Genomic DNA, 16619 nt, shown 5'->3' with positions numbered 1-16619 from the left:
AAGACAGGATTTCATCCAAATCTAGGCCTCAGATTAAATGTAAAAGGTTTTTTTTAGCATTTAGACATAGCCAGTCCTTTTCCTTCTGACTTTTAGATTAAATCCTGACTACAATAGTCAACATTTAAGTGTTTCAGAAATTTCCTAAAAGCACTAATATAATGAAAGGAGTTTCTTATTAATTTGCAAAGAAAACCATGAAATGAAGAATGTGGGGACCTAAATCTTCCGAAATGTGAGAGCAAATTTTAAAAAACCAAAATCATACATTCTCTCTTCAGAACAAGTTTATAGGCATACATTTTAACATGCACATGTTGCAGTACTCAACCAGGGCAGTTTTAAGCCTAAGCCATAGAGAAATATTACATGGGATGTATCAGATGTGCATTGTAGAAACTAGTAAGACTTTATTTAGTGAATTTGTTAAAACTCTGCCCCCTCTCCAACATTACCTGAACCTTAATATAGCCCTGAGTTATTGTGAAAGTCTGTGAGGATGTTTTAGGTCAGAACCTGCTACTTGTGCTGTTGATGCCCACACTTTCCTCAGAAATCTTCTGAACACTCTCAATCCCACTTGTCTTTAAAATATGCTGATCTGTGCCTTTATGGCTGTAGTCCATAACAGCCCTGCTCCTTAATATAGCTGGAATTCACTTTAGTCACTAACACAGACTTGTCTTAGTGGTTAATCATGAGTCCCACAAAATGAAAGAAACAGTTCTGAGATTTCATTCTTTATGAGTCAATCTTTTTTGGCCTTTATAATCCATTTGTTATGTGAAGGAGCAGAACATTCTTTTTGACTATGTGTCATTTCTCATTTAAAGTAATAGAAAGTAAGACTTGTCCTAAATATTGTGACATCCTACTAGAAAGGTATGTTCTGGAATAATCAGTACTGTAAACATTAGCATGAAGTACATGCACCAGTGCTAGTTAAATCCTGGCTTTAGAAAATACAGTTCACAATCAAGGTTTTCAGAAGTCCTTCTATTTACGACTGAAAGGGAGAAGATGATTTCAAATGTATAGATGTATAAACTAACTGCATTGTGACTTCCTGATACCAAATATTCATGGGCATGTAAATAATACTGAGGAAATATTTAATGGAGATAACAAAATCAAGGCATGGTCTAAGTTAAATTGCATTGAGGAAGGGAAGAACTCTAAACTCAATTTGCTGAAGGTATAGGATTTTCAACTTGTGATGCTCAAAAACAACATTAAGGAATAAAAAGCATAACATTGGTACTCTCTGCATCCAAAATTTGAAATGTTTTCTTCCCATTATACATGGCAGTTTCTTATGGGCCCTCAGCTACACTTGGAGTCACTATAAAATCACCTACTTAATCCCCATCCAGTTTAACCAAGCATAGTTCATTGCGGTACACTTTCTTCTGATCAGGAATGATTGACTTCTGAATATGATGATGCTGTGATTTTCTCCATGAATGCTTTCTAAAGCACTCTTTATGGCTGCTTTAGAATGAAGAACAGGTAGAATATGACCTTGTGTTTTTCATAGGACTCCTTCACTAGAGGACCCCACACCAAGGCCTTCAGTGTTGAGAAATGAGGACTAAACCATGCAGCTGAATTTTTCTCTATTATCAGTCTGGAACCATTTTGCCCAGGTAGTTAAAAACTCTGGGCATTGCCTTTGTCTATTATTATTTCAGCTTCCATTCACAACATGAAGCTATTCTGCCTAATCATCTGTGTTTCTTGCTGCATTCCTCACCTTGGTCCAGGAACATCTGACACACAACCCACACTTACTCCAACCAAAGCTTTGTATTCTCAGCAGCTTTGTCCTTCAGCCAAAACTTTATATTATAGGCACTTCAGCAAGTTGCCACAGGGCAAACTGAAAGAGCACTAGCTTCTCCAAAAATGTTTATTTTGCATAGCTAAATGGGAAGTATCTTACCCTTTACTGGAAGCACATTAAGCCACCCAAAAGTTATCATAGGATATGGTGTATAGCAGTTTATTGTGATGATGTGCTGAAGTGGAGGTTAGGGGTATGCAGGATGACAGTGCAATGTGCCCTTCCAACATTAGCTAGTGGAATAGCAGCTCTGGACTATTCATGTCTGGATCTGAAACTGCTCAACTTATGCTAGAGGATGCAACGTACTCATGGAATTCAGAAAATCTGAAGGAGAGCCAATATATAATCTCACTAAAAAAATAAAATAGAAATCGCCCTTCATTTTTGAGGATTAGGTTAATGAGATGAGAAAATATTTATTATCAAACCCCTTAAAAAAAAAAAACCCTGTAGTTATTTTTAGGCTCACTTAGAAGAAAATCTGAATTACTGCCTCTTTTAGTCAGCTTTTAGCAAATTTTGAAATTATCACACATGCTTTCTCCTTGTCCACTTACAACTTTTTAAGGGAACTATACAACGAATGGAAAAATCTCCACCAATATTTGTATGCGTGAACTGGAAAACTGTTTCTGCAATGCATTTATAAGCTGGCTTAAATACGAGACTACTTAGTGACAAAATTAGAGCCCAGTTCTTAAAGTGCATCCACATATACTTCTGCACATGTATAGAAACCCCCACATATTAAATAACTCAGGTTTTGCACCCCAAGAAGAAAAGCATGGTGGATATTAATAAAAGTGTTATTTAAATCCTCTACTACAGCTTGAACGAGGTCATCCAGCTTTTAATGGTCTAATGTGCAGAGGAGCTAGACAATCAGCAGATGCTAAAAGGCATGGCCAACCTAGCAATATCAGTGTCACCTCCAGAAAAGGTGGCTTGGGATCTTGGCCCATATTTTACTTAACACAACATGATGTACAAAAGACCTGGGCCATTCAGTTCTTAAGCAAACTCTGACTTAAGGAGCCACAGATTACTAACAGCAATTTTAGCTAAAATATTTTTGTTTGCATCAACAAAAAGGGAGACAACAGAGTACAGATTAACAGATTTCTGGCATTCATATTTTAACACTGGAGTCCCATTTCATTCAAATGGGCCTTTTGCCGCTCAAGCATAACAAACTTTTGGCAACATTATTAAAGGACAGCTTTTGTTCAAATACACACGTCCAGAGACTGTTACTGTCCAAAGAACAGTTTTCAGTACCTGCTGGGATCTCAGGAAGGCAGCATCGATCTCATCCACCTTCTGAGAGATGGTGTCACTCACTAATCTGTAACGTTCGTTGTCCTCCGTTATCATCTTGTCCAGCCCCTCTCTGGCCCTCCATGGCACCAGCTCCAGGAAGGCACTGCCAACCTCATTCAGAGTGTCCACTAAACCTTTGTTGTTCTTTGCTTCTTTTTTCAGCTCCTGTAAAAGGCCATTTAAAACAATTAAAGCATTTAAACATGGCAGTATATGAATAGAACATACAAAGTTTGCAGATTTTTCATTCTTTCAACCACTCCATGAGTCCAGAAATGAAATGCTTCCCACACAAACCAAAGGGCTAACTTAGAATACCTATTTTCAGCTAAACTGTATTACCTTTTTGATACTGTAAGTTGTTTGATAGAAAGGTAAGTGATTCTTAAGAGAATTTTCCACAGAATCTAACCTAAATATATTTCTCCATTCAGTATGACTGTCTGAAATTTTTCTAAGAATTGTTAGTACTTTGTGAAGCATCCAAAGAAAATAAAACTAATGGATGGTTGTGAACTGCAAGTCCATAAAGAACTAAATCATCAGCAAATGAAATCAGCATGCAATATAGCAAAATATGATGAATTCAAATTATTTCTGCAATGACTGGATTAAATTTCAAGCACACATTCACACAAAGGAACAAGCTTTTACCTGTATAGAACATCCCATCTATTAAAGAAATGTAATAAAATTTTTTAAGCTTCCACCCTCAACACTTTCTATACCATGCAGCTTACACTGCATTTTTTCTTTTGAAATAGATCTTGTTAAACAAAATTAGTAATATATGTTTAAAATGCTGACACTTTACAGGATTTTATCCATACCATAGCTAAAGAACTAAAATAACTTTGTTTGACAGCTTATGAAGTTTCCCAGTCTTAGGTAGCTCCTCAAATAAGAAGAAAATGTTGTGCTTCTCTGTGCTAAAAATAAACCTCAGCCTAATTTCATAAGTGATTATAACAGATGACTCTGGAAAAAGAGTTTGATTCTTAACTACTGTTACATTTAGTCAAATGGTCTGATGCTAAAATTAGTTATTCAAAAAATTATTTCATATCAAGCATAAATTAACACAAAACCTCACCAAATCACAGAACAGTAAATAATTCACAGGTTCTAAAACCTACTTTTTGTCTTTCTTGTACTTGGCTCAATTCTTCACCCTTTGGTATTTGAGTTTCATATGAGAGTAACTCCATCTCTACTTCATCAAGCCATTTGCAGAGCTCCTCATGAGTTGAGTGCAGTTGACCTGCAAGCTGCAGAGCCTGCTCTAAAGTCTTGGATACATCAGAGCTTAATTTTGTAATATCTTTGTATCTCGCTTTAATGCCTTCCAGTTTATCTTGAACAATTACAACTTCATCACCTAAAATATTAAAGGAATGTTATTTCCCATGATTACAAATATTAAAAAGAAAAAAACCCCAACAAAACAAAATCACAACAAAAACACTAAAATCCCAAACTCCACATATTACAGAAACCTCAGTATTTAATTTATAAAATAACCCAAACAAGGTGACAAGGCCAACCCTCAACTGTTGTAAATTACCCTGCCATCACTAAAACCCACAGCAGTACAAAGTTTACCTCAGTTCAGGATTAGTCCTTCTGTCTTTTTTCTGCCTTACTAAACTATAACAAAGCAAGGAGTTAAATCCAATTTTAAACAGAAACACTTTTATTAATAAAATCCATCCTTAAATTCACAAAACTTCTTATAAAGGCCAAATAAAAGACATTAAAATGTTGCTGAAAATGTAAAGAACAAAAAAAAAATCTACAAATTACTAACTAGACTTTCAATTACAGTAGATTTTGACATCACAGCTCAACCTCACTTCTGTCCATTTGAAACACAACTCAAAAGGCTAAAAGAAAAACACTGCATTGAAATTTATTAGCCATAATATTAGAAATGTTCAGATTTCATCATAGAATATGTGTCATGTCAAAGTTTGGAACAGAAAAGGATAATACCACCCTGCATAAACATATGTACGTCTCAAAAGGTTCAAGAACTTTTTAAGTATAGGAAAATCTGGACAGATGTTGATCTACAGAACAGACACATTGTGTATAACTGGAATGCAACTTTTCCCACAGCATTAGCTCCCATGGCTGAAGCTTTCCCCTTGCAGTAATAGGTAGTTTAATATCTTGTTCATCTGTGGATGCCTGCAGGGAATTTACTGTGTCCACTGCCAAACAGCCCTCCATTATGAGTAATGTCCATAACTCACTATTAGGAATGGAATGCAGGTTCACTAGAATAATTTTCCACTTAAAATAATAAAAGGATTCAAGGGCTAAATTCTCTGCAGGCAAAAAAGGCCTTTTGCTCACTTACATTAAAAGTAAAATTGGCCCCAAAACATAGCCTAGGCTGACCTCAAACCTTATTAAAATAAACAACTATGATTGCTTTAACCAGTAAATATGAACCATATTTACAAGCTTCACTTTAATTTTCTTAGGCAAGTACAAGAAAAAAAAGTATGACAAATTATAGTTTCATGTAAGTTCTCACCTGTTGTTTGCTTGAGAAGCTCTAAACCATTTTGTACAGCCAAATCAACATCTTGTTTTCTAAGAAGAATCTCTTCCTGAAGATCCTATGAATAAGGGTCATTTATGTTAGCACAGACTCAAAAAAATTTATTATTTTTATTTAGAATAAGCATACTGGCATTTAAAACAAAATAGATTAATAAAAAGAAATTATGTATGGGGATATAAATAAAATTAAAAACATGAATTAAATAATAAATGAACAGAAATCAAAATACCAGTAGTTCAGAGTGCTGTTTCTCAAGCAATTCTGTGTTGCAATCTTGGACTGACAATTTGTTCAGTTTATCATGGATTTCATTCAGCCAGTTCATCAATTCAACTTCGTCCTCCCCAAAAATCTGAGCATTGCTGTAAGCTTGCTGGAGAAGTTCAGACCTGCTGTTGCTCTTCTCTTGAATTTCAATGTATCGTGCCTGAGCAGAATCTAGCTTTTCCTGCACCATATCTTTATCTTCCCTGGAGCTCATAGTCTTTAGAGACTGACCAGCACTAATGGCCTGATGCAAACTCTTATTGTGAGCTAGGACATCATCTTCTAGGGCCTATATTTTATTTTCAATAACGAAGAATAATGGAAAAGAAAATCAGAAAAACATAAAATAAATTTAGGTGGAACTCAAGAAAAATTGAACAAAAAAGGACATATTGTCAACATAAATGTATAAAACTTAAATTACAAGGGAAAGAAAATGAAACAGTGTGGTAAAATGAGTAAAGTGCAACAGCTTTGCCAGCTTTACAGAAGCATTTAAAAAGAATGACCAAACCAAGTGAGTGGTTTGTATCTTACTTTATGCTGAGAAATCTGCTGCTGCAGTTTGGAAGCCTGTGTCCCAATGGGTTCTGCATTAGCAAGCCTCTTCTCTGTGGCTGTCAGCCACTCCACCAGTGGCTCCAGAGCTTCATGGAACTGCTGCGCTACCACCGAGATGCCTTCCAGCTGACGGTTCCTAGCAATGCACCCAAGGAATGGTTATCTTTTGTGAGTGTCAAACAGTTTTAATAAAGAAAAAAAAATCCCTTGAATCCTTTGAAAAACACTCCAGAAATAATTCAATCTCATTGTAGGAACCAGTCACCAAATGAAACAGACATATATCCATGATACTTAATGAAAAGCAAGGTAAAGTAAAAATCAAATAAAATTAAAAACAAACAAACACCTCCAAGGCATTTGGCTAATATACCAGTTTTGAAAATAAAAATAATATTGCTTTATTAATATATTTTTTGCTAAAAATAATAATCTAGCACTCAAATCAGCAAAAGATTGTTTTATATCCAGTTAAGATAGTTCTCAAGTTTCCAGCTGTCTCAAAGCATAAAGTTACATTCTCATCACTATTATATGTGTTTTAAAGTTAGGCAAAGGCTTTACTGAACCAGAACATACTGCCATGCTTCCTCAGTGTAGTAAAACATCTTTAAACATTTTTTCAATGATGACAACAGAATTATTTGGTTCTAAATTTGCCTTTCTTGTCCTGGATAAAAGCTCTCAATGAAGTTAGTGAGACAACATTAATAAAGCAGAAGAGACTTGACCTCCAAAACAGAAAAGCAGTAACCAAAACATTTCTGGTTCAGATTACTACATGCCAGAGAAGAATCTTGATTACAGCAAAGTCTTCTCTACAAGCAGGGCTGAAAGAATGTCATTCAAGCAGGCTTTTAGGAGAGATTTGTTCTACATGAAAACATCACAACAATGTTTTTCAAACGAGGATCTCGTTCCAGATAAAAGCTACATTTATATGTGTTTTCCAAGGCTTATAAACAAGGTAGACTTGACATATTTAGCCATGCAACACTCTGTGGGGTATTCTACACAGTTTTCAAAATCATCCTCAAATTCTTTCTTCGTTTCTAGAGACCAGCCAAAGAACAATGGAGACAAGCTTGCAGCTAATGATGGCTTGGAAAAAGCTGCAATTTCATTTGTAATTAGATATCACCAGACTGGGAGGATATTATTAAATTAAACATGACATTAACATTTATCCCAGCTAATGAGTCAGATTCCTTCAATAAAAAAGAAGAAAAAAAAAAAGGAAATAATGGTCTATTACTGGTTGACTAATTAAATAATCCTATTATTAGTATGAAGTAACAAAACAGGTTCAGCTAAAGAGAGGCTACCAGAAGGAATAGAAGAAAGCAGAAGTGAGGTGAGTTCAATGGTACTATAAGTCCCAACACTTGGCTTTGCAATGAAGAACCATTTGTTCTTCATTGCAAAGCTTCCCTGTGCACTTTAAATTTTTCTTCAATTTCCCAAGTCCTCTCTTACCCTCAATTACAGGCCTTTTTCCAAGCTGTCTCATGCAGTCTTCTGTCTACTCTGAAAAAGACTGTCCTTCTCAAATCCCCACCCAGAAAACATGTTCAGTAACCATTTCAATACAGATTTATTCAAAGACACTTTCCAGTTCCTAACTTTACAGGTATTTTATACATTGACAACAACTCATAAATGTAAGTCTGTGTTTACACAGACACCATGTGCATGGATTTGGTTTGATTTTTTTCCAATTGGAACCTGAAGTGGACATCAGTGTCTTTTAAGAGATAGCGTTTTCTGTGTTGCTAGAATATATATCTATATACTTTAAAGGTCGTTTTTTTCCATGAAAACTAAGGGAGCTCAGCACCTTGCACACATCTCCAACTGACAGTACAATGACCTCTGAGCTGCAGAAACTAGTTATGTAGATGATCTTAAAAAATACCCAAAAAAGCAAAGAATTGAGTGCCCCTTCTTTGTAGCAATTCAGGACTTCGAAGTTCCAACAGAATATCATTATTATTTGTTAGGTGTCAAATTTGCATTTGATTCTATTACGAAACAGGTTCTTGCCTCAAAACACTCACATTCTAACTAATCAACAGAGATAAAATATTCAGAGATACATATGTAGTTAATTCTAGCAGATTATCACATTAGACTAAACATTTTTTAAAGAGCTTTTGGTCTCTTCAGGTCACTTTTCTCCACTTTTCCCTCAGAAGACCCATTATATCAACATCAAGACACAATGCAATCAAAAGCATGGTAGTACCTTACAATACAGAGGTCCACATGCTGCTTCTAAACATCCATCATATGCTATGTCTACATTTTTTAAACCCACGAAAGAATTTCAAGTACCTTGTTTCAGCTTTACTGAGCAAGGTATCCCATCGACTGTCCAGGAAACTCAGCTGTTTCAGGATTTTCACTCTATCAGCAGGCTCTGCTGACTCTGCAATTTTCTCCCCTTCGCGCTTGATTGCCTCAACAGTCGGCTTGCGGTCATCCAGAAGCCTCTGCAGGAGCTGGAGAGACAGCAATCCAGCACCAGGTTATTAAGAAATATTGCAATAATGCAAATGTAACAACAGTAGACTTCTTGAAAAGCCCTTAAAACAAAACAAACAAAAAAACCCCACAACACCAAAAACTAAATCACAATGCCTATATTGTGATAAAAATGTGAACAAAGCTAACCAGAGACACGCATAACACACATCAACCCCTTCCCTGACCAACACAGACTCATTTTAGTTTCTTCGTTGTTTTCCTAAGAACACCGGAGCTTCACAAAGCCCAAACAACAACCCTGGTTTCTCTGAGGTAAGGATGTGTGGCAGCCCAAAAAGTGAACACATAGAGGACAAAGTTCTACATAGCACCCCTGGGGGAATCCAGCCATCTAGAATTAAGATACATTTTATAGGAACATTTATGGGGAAACTGCATGCCCTGCCAGATTTGGCATCACAGAGGTAATCTGGATACATAGAGAGATAGGAAAATGGATACTAAAACTAAATCAACTCATCACTTATATGAGATACAGTTGAGTTCACTAGTCTAGCGTAGCACATTAGCTCCTCTGTGAAGAATAAAATGTGCCTCTGCCTGCAATCCTCCCTTCCTCCATTCCCCAGGTACCTTTGGTAACTTTAACATTTAGCCAGCACAGGTATCCCAGGACGACAACCTGTACTGGCCTTTATATTACTTCATATTAAATCCTGGGGTGGCAGTGGGCCACACAGTCCTACTGCATGAATTGTACATTTCATCAGCTACATTATCATTACTTTTTCTATAACCACTATTAAAATATTCCAAAGTTGATGACACAGATAGAGTTTCTACATTAGCACAGGCCACTTCCCAATGGGATTCCAACTAATTACCAATAACGATCACATGAAGATCAAGAGCCAAGGTTTTAAGTCCATAATCTGCAATCTTATCTTGGTAGTACTCGAATGAAAGTTTACTAGGTTTTATTTCCTCCCTTTCAAATGTCCAAATACTGGATTTTATGCTTTCTCTTTTTCCAATGGATCTTTAACATCCTTTCCAGATAATGTTAATAAACCAGAGCTCAGATTGCACAGTATCACTCTGTGTTGTATCCAAGAAGATGAGCACTCCTCCCAACCCTTGACAAAGTCTTGAGTTTTGAACAGATGGCTCCTTTAAACACCTCAGCACACCCCAGTGTAATATAATACACTTGAATAGGTATTATGCTTTGCCAAAGACTGGGAATTTATTCTCATTGGTCCAGTGGAAGGAGAGAGATTCTGAAACCATTTCACTTACCTTCTGTTCTTGTATTTGGGCCTTGACAACTTTGAATTCAGCAGATGGTGGTTTCTGATTAGCCACAAGATCTTCTGTATCAATGAGCCAGCTAAGCAGAGATTCAAGGGCATCCTGAAATCTCCCACAGTGGAGGAGGGCTTCCTGCAATTGTGCAGCACGCTGAGCAACCTGAAAAACAGTATTCATTCAATATATCTCACCTATTCATTTTATTTCTGTGAAATAATTTTTCAAAATCTGTAGAATATTGTCAATATCAAACTCTTGTTTTTTGTAACTATTCATAACAGCACTATGTCACAATTCAGCATGAATCTGGATTAATGAATAGGGGCTGGGGCTGAAGACATCCAAAGAAAAGAACAGACTGACTCCCACTAAATCAGCCTGCTCTAGTAATTCCTTACAAGTAACTACAGCTTTATGCAGCTACAGTATTATGAAATATACTGACGGGATGCTTGCATTTCAGATGGTCTTTATCTTCCTTATAGAAAGAATGAGCCAGGATTTCAAAGTAACAGCTCTTAATAAGGCCCAATAATGCCATCAATGAGAAATAAAAATAGGAAAGGAGAAGGCAAATATGTGAACCACAGGTGTATCTGGTTCTGCTGCATCACTCTTTCAGGAAGAGAGCAGAAGAAGATGAGCACCATTTTTACTCCCTGCCCTTTCCATTTCCCAACAGCAGCTACTGCTGAAGGAAGACTTGTGAAAAGTACAGAAAAACATCTACAGCCAGCCTTTCAAAGCAGTGGTACTTTCTGATGCCCCAAGCAATACAATCCTTAAGGTGCTGTAAAGGAAACATTCCACCAGTCACAAAAAGCTGGGCTTTGTCATTGCTCTGTGCACTGTGCAGGTACAACAGTGTACATGAGCAAATGCAACAAGCAGAAAAAACATGCAAACAATGGCTGAAAGTGGGACTGGATCTCCAGGGATCCCTTCCAACCCCAACCATTTCATGATTCTGTGAGTCTTTCCTGAATAAAAAAATCCGTAACAGACCTAGAGAAAGTTTGGCAAAACCTTATAAATGACAGCAACACCTCTGGCTTTTAGCAATATAAATCTTATCCTTAGAATTACAAACAAAGTGGTTGTGTAAAGTAAATACAATTCATATTCTTAGTGAACATTTAATTTCCTGTATTTTGAAAGACATCAGCAAGCAAATAATCAAAAGGCAGAACACAACAAAAGCAGGATAGTATACAAGATAATAACCTTCTTATTAAGAGTCTTCCATCGGGTGTTGACATCTTCAAGGTCGTGTTCAAGATTTTCTGTGCTGGTACTTTTAGCAGCACTCTGAATAAGGCCCTGACCCAACCAATTTACTTCCTGCTGTTTTACTTGCAAGGGTTCAATTTCTTCTTTCTGGAATACCTGCAGTTGAAACCCAAGACAGACATGAAACATGGTAACTTCTGTCATAAAATCCACATAATGTTTACATGACAGTATGCAACAGAAATGTTACTTAAAACTGGTGTCTAGAACAAAGGAAGCCATTCCTTGTCAGGCCCTTCCTAAAAAAGCATTAATAAACCTAAACAGAATAGACTCAATCTAAACAGAGTAAATTCAATACATCATAGAAGGGGAAATGGCACACATTTCCATTAGTACTTTTAGATAGGAAGGAAAGGGACAGAGAAAAAGGGAGGCGGTGAAAGTTTAGGGGGTTGAACAAACTTCTGATAGAGGGGGAAAAAAAAAAAGACTGGACAAACTCACCTGTTTAATTATATATCAATAAAATCAAACAAAAAATGGCACAGACCAAGAGAGACAAGTGGGTATTTTTCCAAAATAGGACTAAAACCAAAGTTTTAAGTCAAAGAAACTGTGAAGGAAGAGATATTTTAAGATCTGTTAAGGAGATTACAATGGTAACAAGTGAGGAAGAGGCACTACAGATGCTGTTGAAACAGTATCCCGGCAGACACCCAGGAAAATGGGCTTTCATTCAAAGGATACTCTTGCTAATTGCCAAGGCTTTGACCGTGCCCAACAACAGTCTGAACAGTTTTGTTCAGTTTATTTTACTCCTGCAGGTATTTAGGCTTTTTCAGAGCCAGATGATTACCATTAGCACCAGCAACGTAAATCTCCATTTGTATTCAGCAGCATTAAGCTGCACTGACACAAGTGTCAATGAGATCAGAAAATGGCCTGAAGCCCCTGAATTAATTACACAGGCCAGTGAAAAATAACCGATGAATAAACAATGCTAAAGAATGCTCAACTTTTGACCCTAAATCCTTCAATTTCTATAGCAGCATTCAGTAACAGTTTTGGTGTACACTTAGTGCATTCAAAGCAACCTTTCTCAGCATCCTGAAAAGCAGAGATCACTCTGAATGTACCAGCAACTCTCCTCTTTTGCACCAAACACACTGTGGCAAGTGATTGCTTTTAAACCTGCAGACCTCAGGTGGCTGAGCACACTTCCACCAGCTTGACAAGTTAATCTAGCAGTTACTGCAAATACACTAAACATGAAGGGTAAAATAAATTGAGCATCCCTAAGAGATTTGTTCCTACAGACAAAAAAAACCCCTAAAACCTCTAAGACTGTGGTTACATGAAAACTGAGAGCGTGCAATGAGTTGGCTGCTCCTAGAAGAAGGAAAATGCATGTGTTTTTCTTGACTGCAGGGTAAGGAGGAGGCAGAATAATATTTCAACACAGAATCAATAACAAATTCTTCTTTTATGTGCTATAAAGTCTCATCGTTTGAGAACAACGTCCTACCACAGAGAGGACTGATCTACATAATCTGCCCTTTAAAAATGCACACATTCTTTGTGGAGAGAAGCTTAAAATAAATTACAATTATTGCTGAGGCTAAAGTTTACCAGAACAACTTAGCAACAAAGCTTGAAGTATCTCAGATTTCAACCAGAGTGGGAAGAAAAAAATTACAGACCCAGCAAACACCCTTTCCTTATTACAAAGCTTCCCTTACTCTCTTACCTCATCCACCACTCACAAAGCACTGCAAGATCCTGCGCTTGTAAAATACTACCGTAACGTCAGATCTGCTTTCTGGCACACAAATGCAAAAGGCATCTTTCAGAAGAGGCGGTGAGCCTTTAATCTGCCTGCTTTGGAAACCACAACCATCTGATACTGTTGCTTATACCTTGATGAGTAAGGCTGCTCATGAACACATGGCCGTAGCTGCCCTTGAATGGCATTGCCTGCGACCACACTCAGCGCAGACACCGAGCACCAGGACAGAGACGGAGGAGGCATTCCATGTCGGGAGCAACAGGCACCAGCTGGGCAATAACAGCCCTGCTCCAAACAGCTGGAGTAACAACCACCCCCTCAGACTTTGCCCCCAGTTCATTTCCCACACTGACTATTTCACCTACTTTGGACGCCCCACATGTGCTATGCAAATGGCACTGATCATTGCATCTGCCTAAATAATATCTTTTTTAAAGTTAAGATTTTGCAGTGATGGCAAAACTTAAGAGTTTTAAACAAATATCTTTATGGTTACACTACAACTATTTCACAAATCTATGGATTTCTTTTCTAGTTACCTTGTTGGATAAGAGGCCATTGCAGACTGTATCCAAGGTGTCTTGGATGCCAGCAGTCCAGATATTGCCTTTATTTCTCTCTGAGAAAACTTTTGGGCAGTTTACAGTACTATCTAATTCAAGCTGTTGAACAGAAAATGCCATTTCATTTGAGCCTGTACATGCTACACTGGATTCCTCCGTATCAGATAAAATTTCATATTTGGCAAAATCCAAGTCACTAGTATTTACAGCAGCATTAGTGTAATAAACATCTACATGAAGAGATATGTCATCCACATAATCCTCCTCTACTGTTGTGACTTGTATTTTAGTTTTTTCATGAACTTCATATGCGTTTTCCATTTCATTTTTGTCAGGGGTAATACTTCTTCCATCACCTTGAAGAGGATCTTCATGTGACAGAATTTTCTCTTTGAAATCTTGTAAGTGAGAGTGTTTCCCCTCCATCTCTTCCTGATCACTCTCACATGTCTGGGCACTGTTTTGTTTTACTTTTCCAGAGGGTAAAATGTCATGCAAAGCCAGTCTGCCGTTTTCTCTGACAGGGAGACTCATGCTTGCAAGCAGTGGGGTTTGCTGCTCTCTGCAAATTGCTGGGATATATGGTCTGAACTGACCTACTACATGGATATCTTCTGCAGAAGACAGACTTCGTGTTTGAGTTTGCTCCTCTGCCAACGGCATATCATGTTTATCTTCCCTTTCTGTTGGAGGGCTGCATAAACCAGAATCATCCTCTTCCGAGGTAAGAGAATTCGTACCCCATTTGCATTTGCCTAGTCTAGCTGCCTCTGACAGATCAGCAGTTTCATTAAAGGAGCTTTCACTTCTATTAGTGTAATCTGGAAAGCTGGGTGGAACAAGCATTCTCCACGATCGTCTGTGCTCCTTCTTTTCGGTGTGAGACTTCACCTTGGGTAACCCAGCTGTCCGAATTATATCGCTGTTCAGCTTAAGAGCATCAAAGATCATTTTTTCATCTAACTTGTTGGCTTCGCGGCTTCGCAGCTCAAAAACACTGGAAGAAGTAAGGGCACCATTGGAGCACAAAGTACTGATGTCCAGTGTTCTGTGACTGTAGGGTAAGGTCCGGTCTGTGAAATGCCTCGAGGAGAGGCTGCCCTTGGAGCCTGAATCGATCTGTTCATTCAGCCGCACGGTGTCATAGATAGATCTCTGGGGAACGTAGCAGTCTTCAATATTTAGATCTTCGTCTTCTTCCCCTTTGCCAACACATGGAGGATTCTGACGTAGGCAGTCTGGCCTGCTAAGTGGCTTCCCCATGTTGAAAGTATTCACAAAAGTATACCTCCGTTTTCACAGATTCAGGGCAAACATTTAAAAAACACTAGCAATCTGAAGAAATAGTAAATTTGCCCTTAGCATAAGATGCACAGATACAAAAATATACATCATAAGACGTGAAGTGGCTGAGGTCATTCATAATCAGTGCATCCGTTTAATTTGACTTTACCTGGATATGAGGCTTTCTACCCCCCAAAATATAAAGTGCTTCAGTAAGAAAGTAACAGAATTGTCCCAATGTCACAGAAAAAAAAAGTATAGCAGAAACCAGCAGTAGCCAAATATGTAAAAAACTCAGTGGAAGGCTTCATTTACTTTTCCAGGTCAGAATCTGTATCTGAAATCTCCAAAAGAAGCCTTTAAATGAACAAGTCTTACAGAAGGCAGTACATTATCTTCTGTACATGACTGCTTAACTGTAATCCATTTAGCTGGCTTGCAGGGTCCCATCTCCTTTATAAATAAAACATGGTGTGGCAGCTTAAAAAGACAGAATCCACAGTGACTTGTATGGTCCTGACCAAGGCACAGAGAAAATCCTGGGGTGTGGGGGGAAATAAGTTAAATCCAGAACAGTAAGAATAATAAAACAGCCCTTTACTTTTTTGGCAGTAGCTATAAATAACCTTGATCTGAAAGGCAGCTTATCCTCCTCTTGTAACAGGCTTGTTTGCGGTGCCTCCACAAGTCCCACAGGAAAACATCACTTTCTAGCAGTCAAGCCAATGCGTCCTTTCAGCAGCCCGTCGGAAGACGAATGTTTCAGACCGATTCTCCCGATGCCATCCTGGAGAGCTCTTTAAGGCGGCTGCAGAGCCGAGCAAGCGTGGCGCGTTCCCCGAAGGCACGGCAGGTTTACATTCGGCAGGTCCCGACTACAAGCTGCAGCTAGCGGGCTGCCCTCGCCTCCTCCTCATTTCTGAGGCGCAGCTGCTAAGGAGCCGAGGGAAGGAGGGAGGGAGGGAAACCCCCGCCGAGCAGCGCCGGCGCGTCCCGCCCGGCGCGGCCGCCCCGCGCCCCGGCTCGCCCCGCTCCAGCCGCCAGGAACGCCCCGCTCCGCTCTCAGCAAACATCTGCCACAGGCCCGCCCGCGCCCGGAGCGCTGCTCCGGGGGCTCCCCTCCCTCCGGCCCTCCCCGCCGCCTCCGTATCTGCTCAGCCGCCCGCGCCTTCGCTTCTCGCCCGGTGCCGTGCAGGGGGCTGGGAGGGCAGGCGGCGGGGTGGCTCCGCCGCCCGCCCGGCGGTGACATCACTCCCGCCGCAGCCCGCTCCGGAGCGCTGGGGGAGCGGCCGACACCGCTCCGGCCGGCTGCCTTCCCGGGAGAAACTCCGGGAAGGGGGGCAAGAGGGGCTTTAACCGCGCCCGCACGCCATCGCCCCGTCTCACGAA

The 16619-nt window shown here is 39.1% G+C and overlaps 1 protein-coding gene across 16 annotated transcripts in view; it reads right to left on the bottom strand.

The window, feature by feature from the left end:
• DST (dystonin) overlaps nucleotides 1–16619 on the bottom strand; it is a 288896-nt gene that overhangs the window by 52946 nt on the left and 219331 nt on the right. For 14 of the 16 annotated variants that reach the window (XM_059842688.1, XM_059842695.1, XM_059842696.1 and 11 more), the window contains 8 exons: nucleotides 11589–11750; nucleotides 10353–10523; nucleotides 8901–9067; nucleotides 6543–6702; nucleotides 5968–6294; nucleotides 5709–5793; nucleotides 4303–4544; nucleotides 3125–3331 (listed from right to left, as the gene is read on the bottom strand). In XM_059842688.1, coding sequence (XP_059698671.1) covers nucleotides 3125–3331; nucleotides 4303–4544; nucleotides 5709–5793; nucleotides 5968–6294; nucleotides 6543–6702; nucleotides 8901–9067; nucleotides 10353–10523; nucleotides 11589–11750 — 1521 coding nt within the window. The remainder of the gene's footprint in view (nucleotides 1–3124; nucleotides 3332–4302; nucleotides 4545–5708; nucleotides 5794–5967; nucleotides 6295–6542; nucleotides 6703–8900; nucleotides 9068–10352; nucleotides 10524–11588; nucleotides 11751–16619) is intronic. The other 2 variants (XM_059842705.1, XM_059842700.1) reach the window with 1 other exon arrangement.

The sequence above is a fragment of the Haemorhous mexicanus genome, chromosome 3 (assembly GCF_027477595.1).
Source record: "Haemorhous mexicanus isolate bHaeMex1 chromosome 3, bHaeMex1.pri, whole genome shotgun sequence".
NCBI lineage: Eukaryota > Metazoa > Chordata > Aves > Passeriformes > Fringillidae > Haemorhous > Haemorhous mexicanus.
Note: the sequence above shows the minus strand (reverse complement) of the source record. Positions and strands in the feature narration are given on the sequence as shown.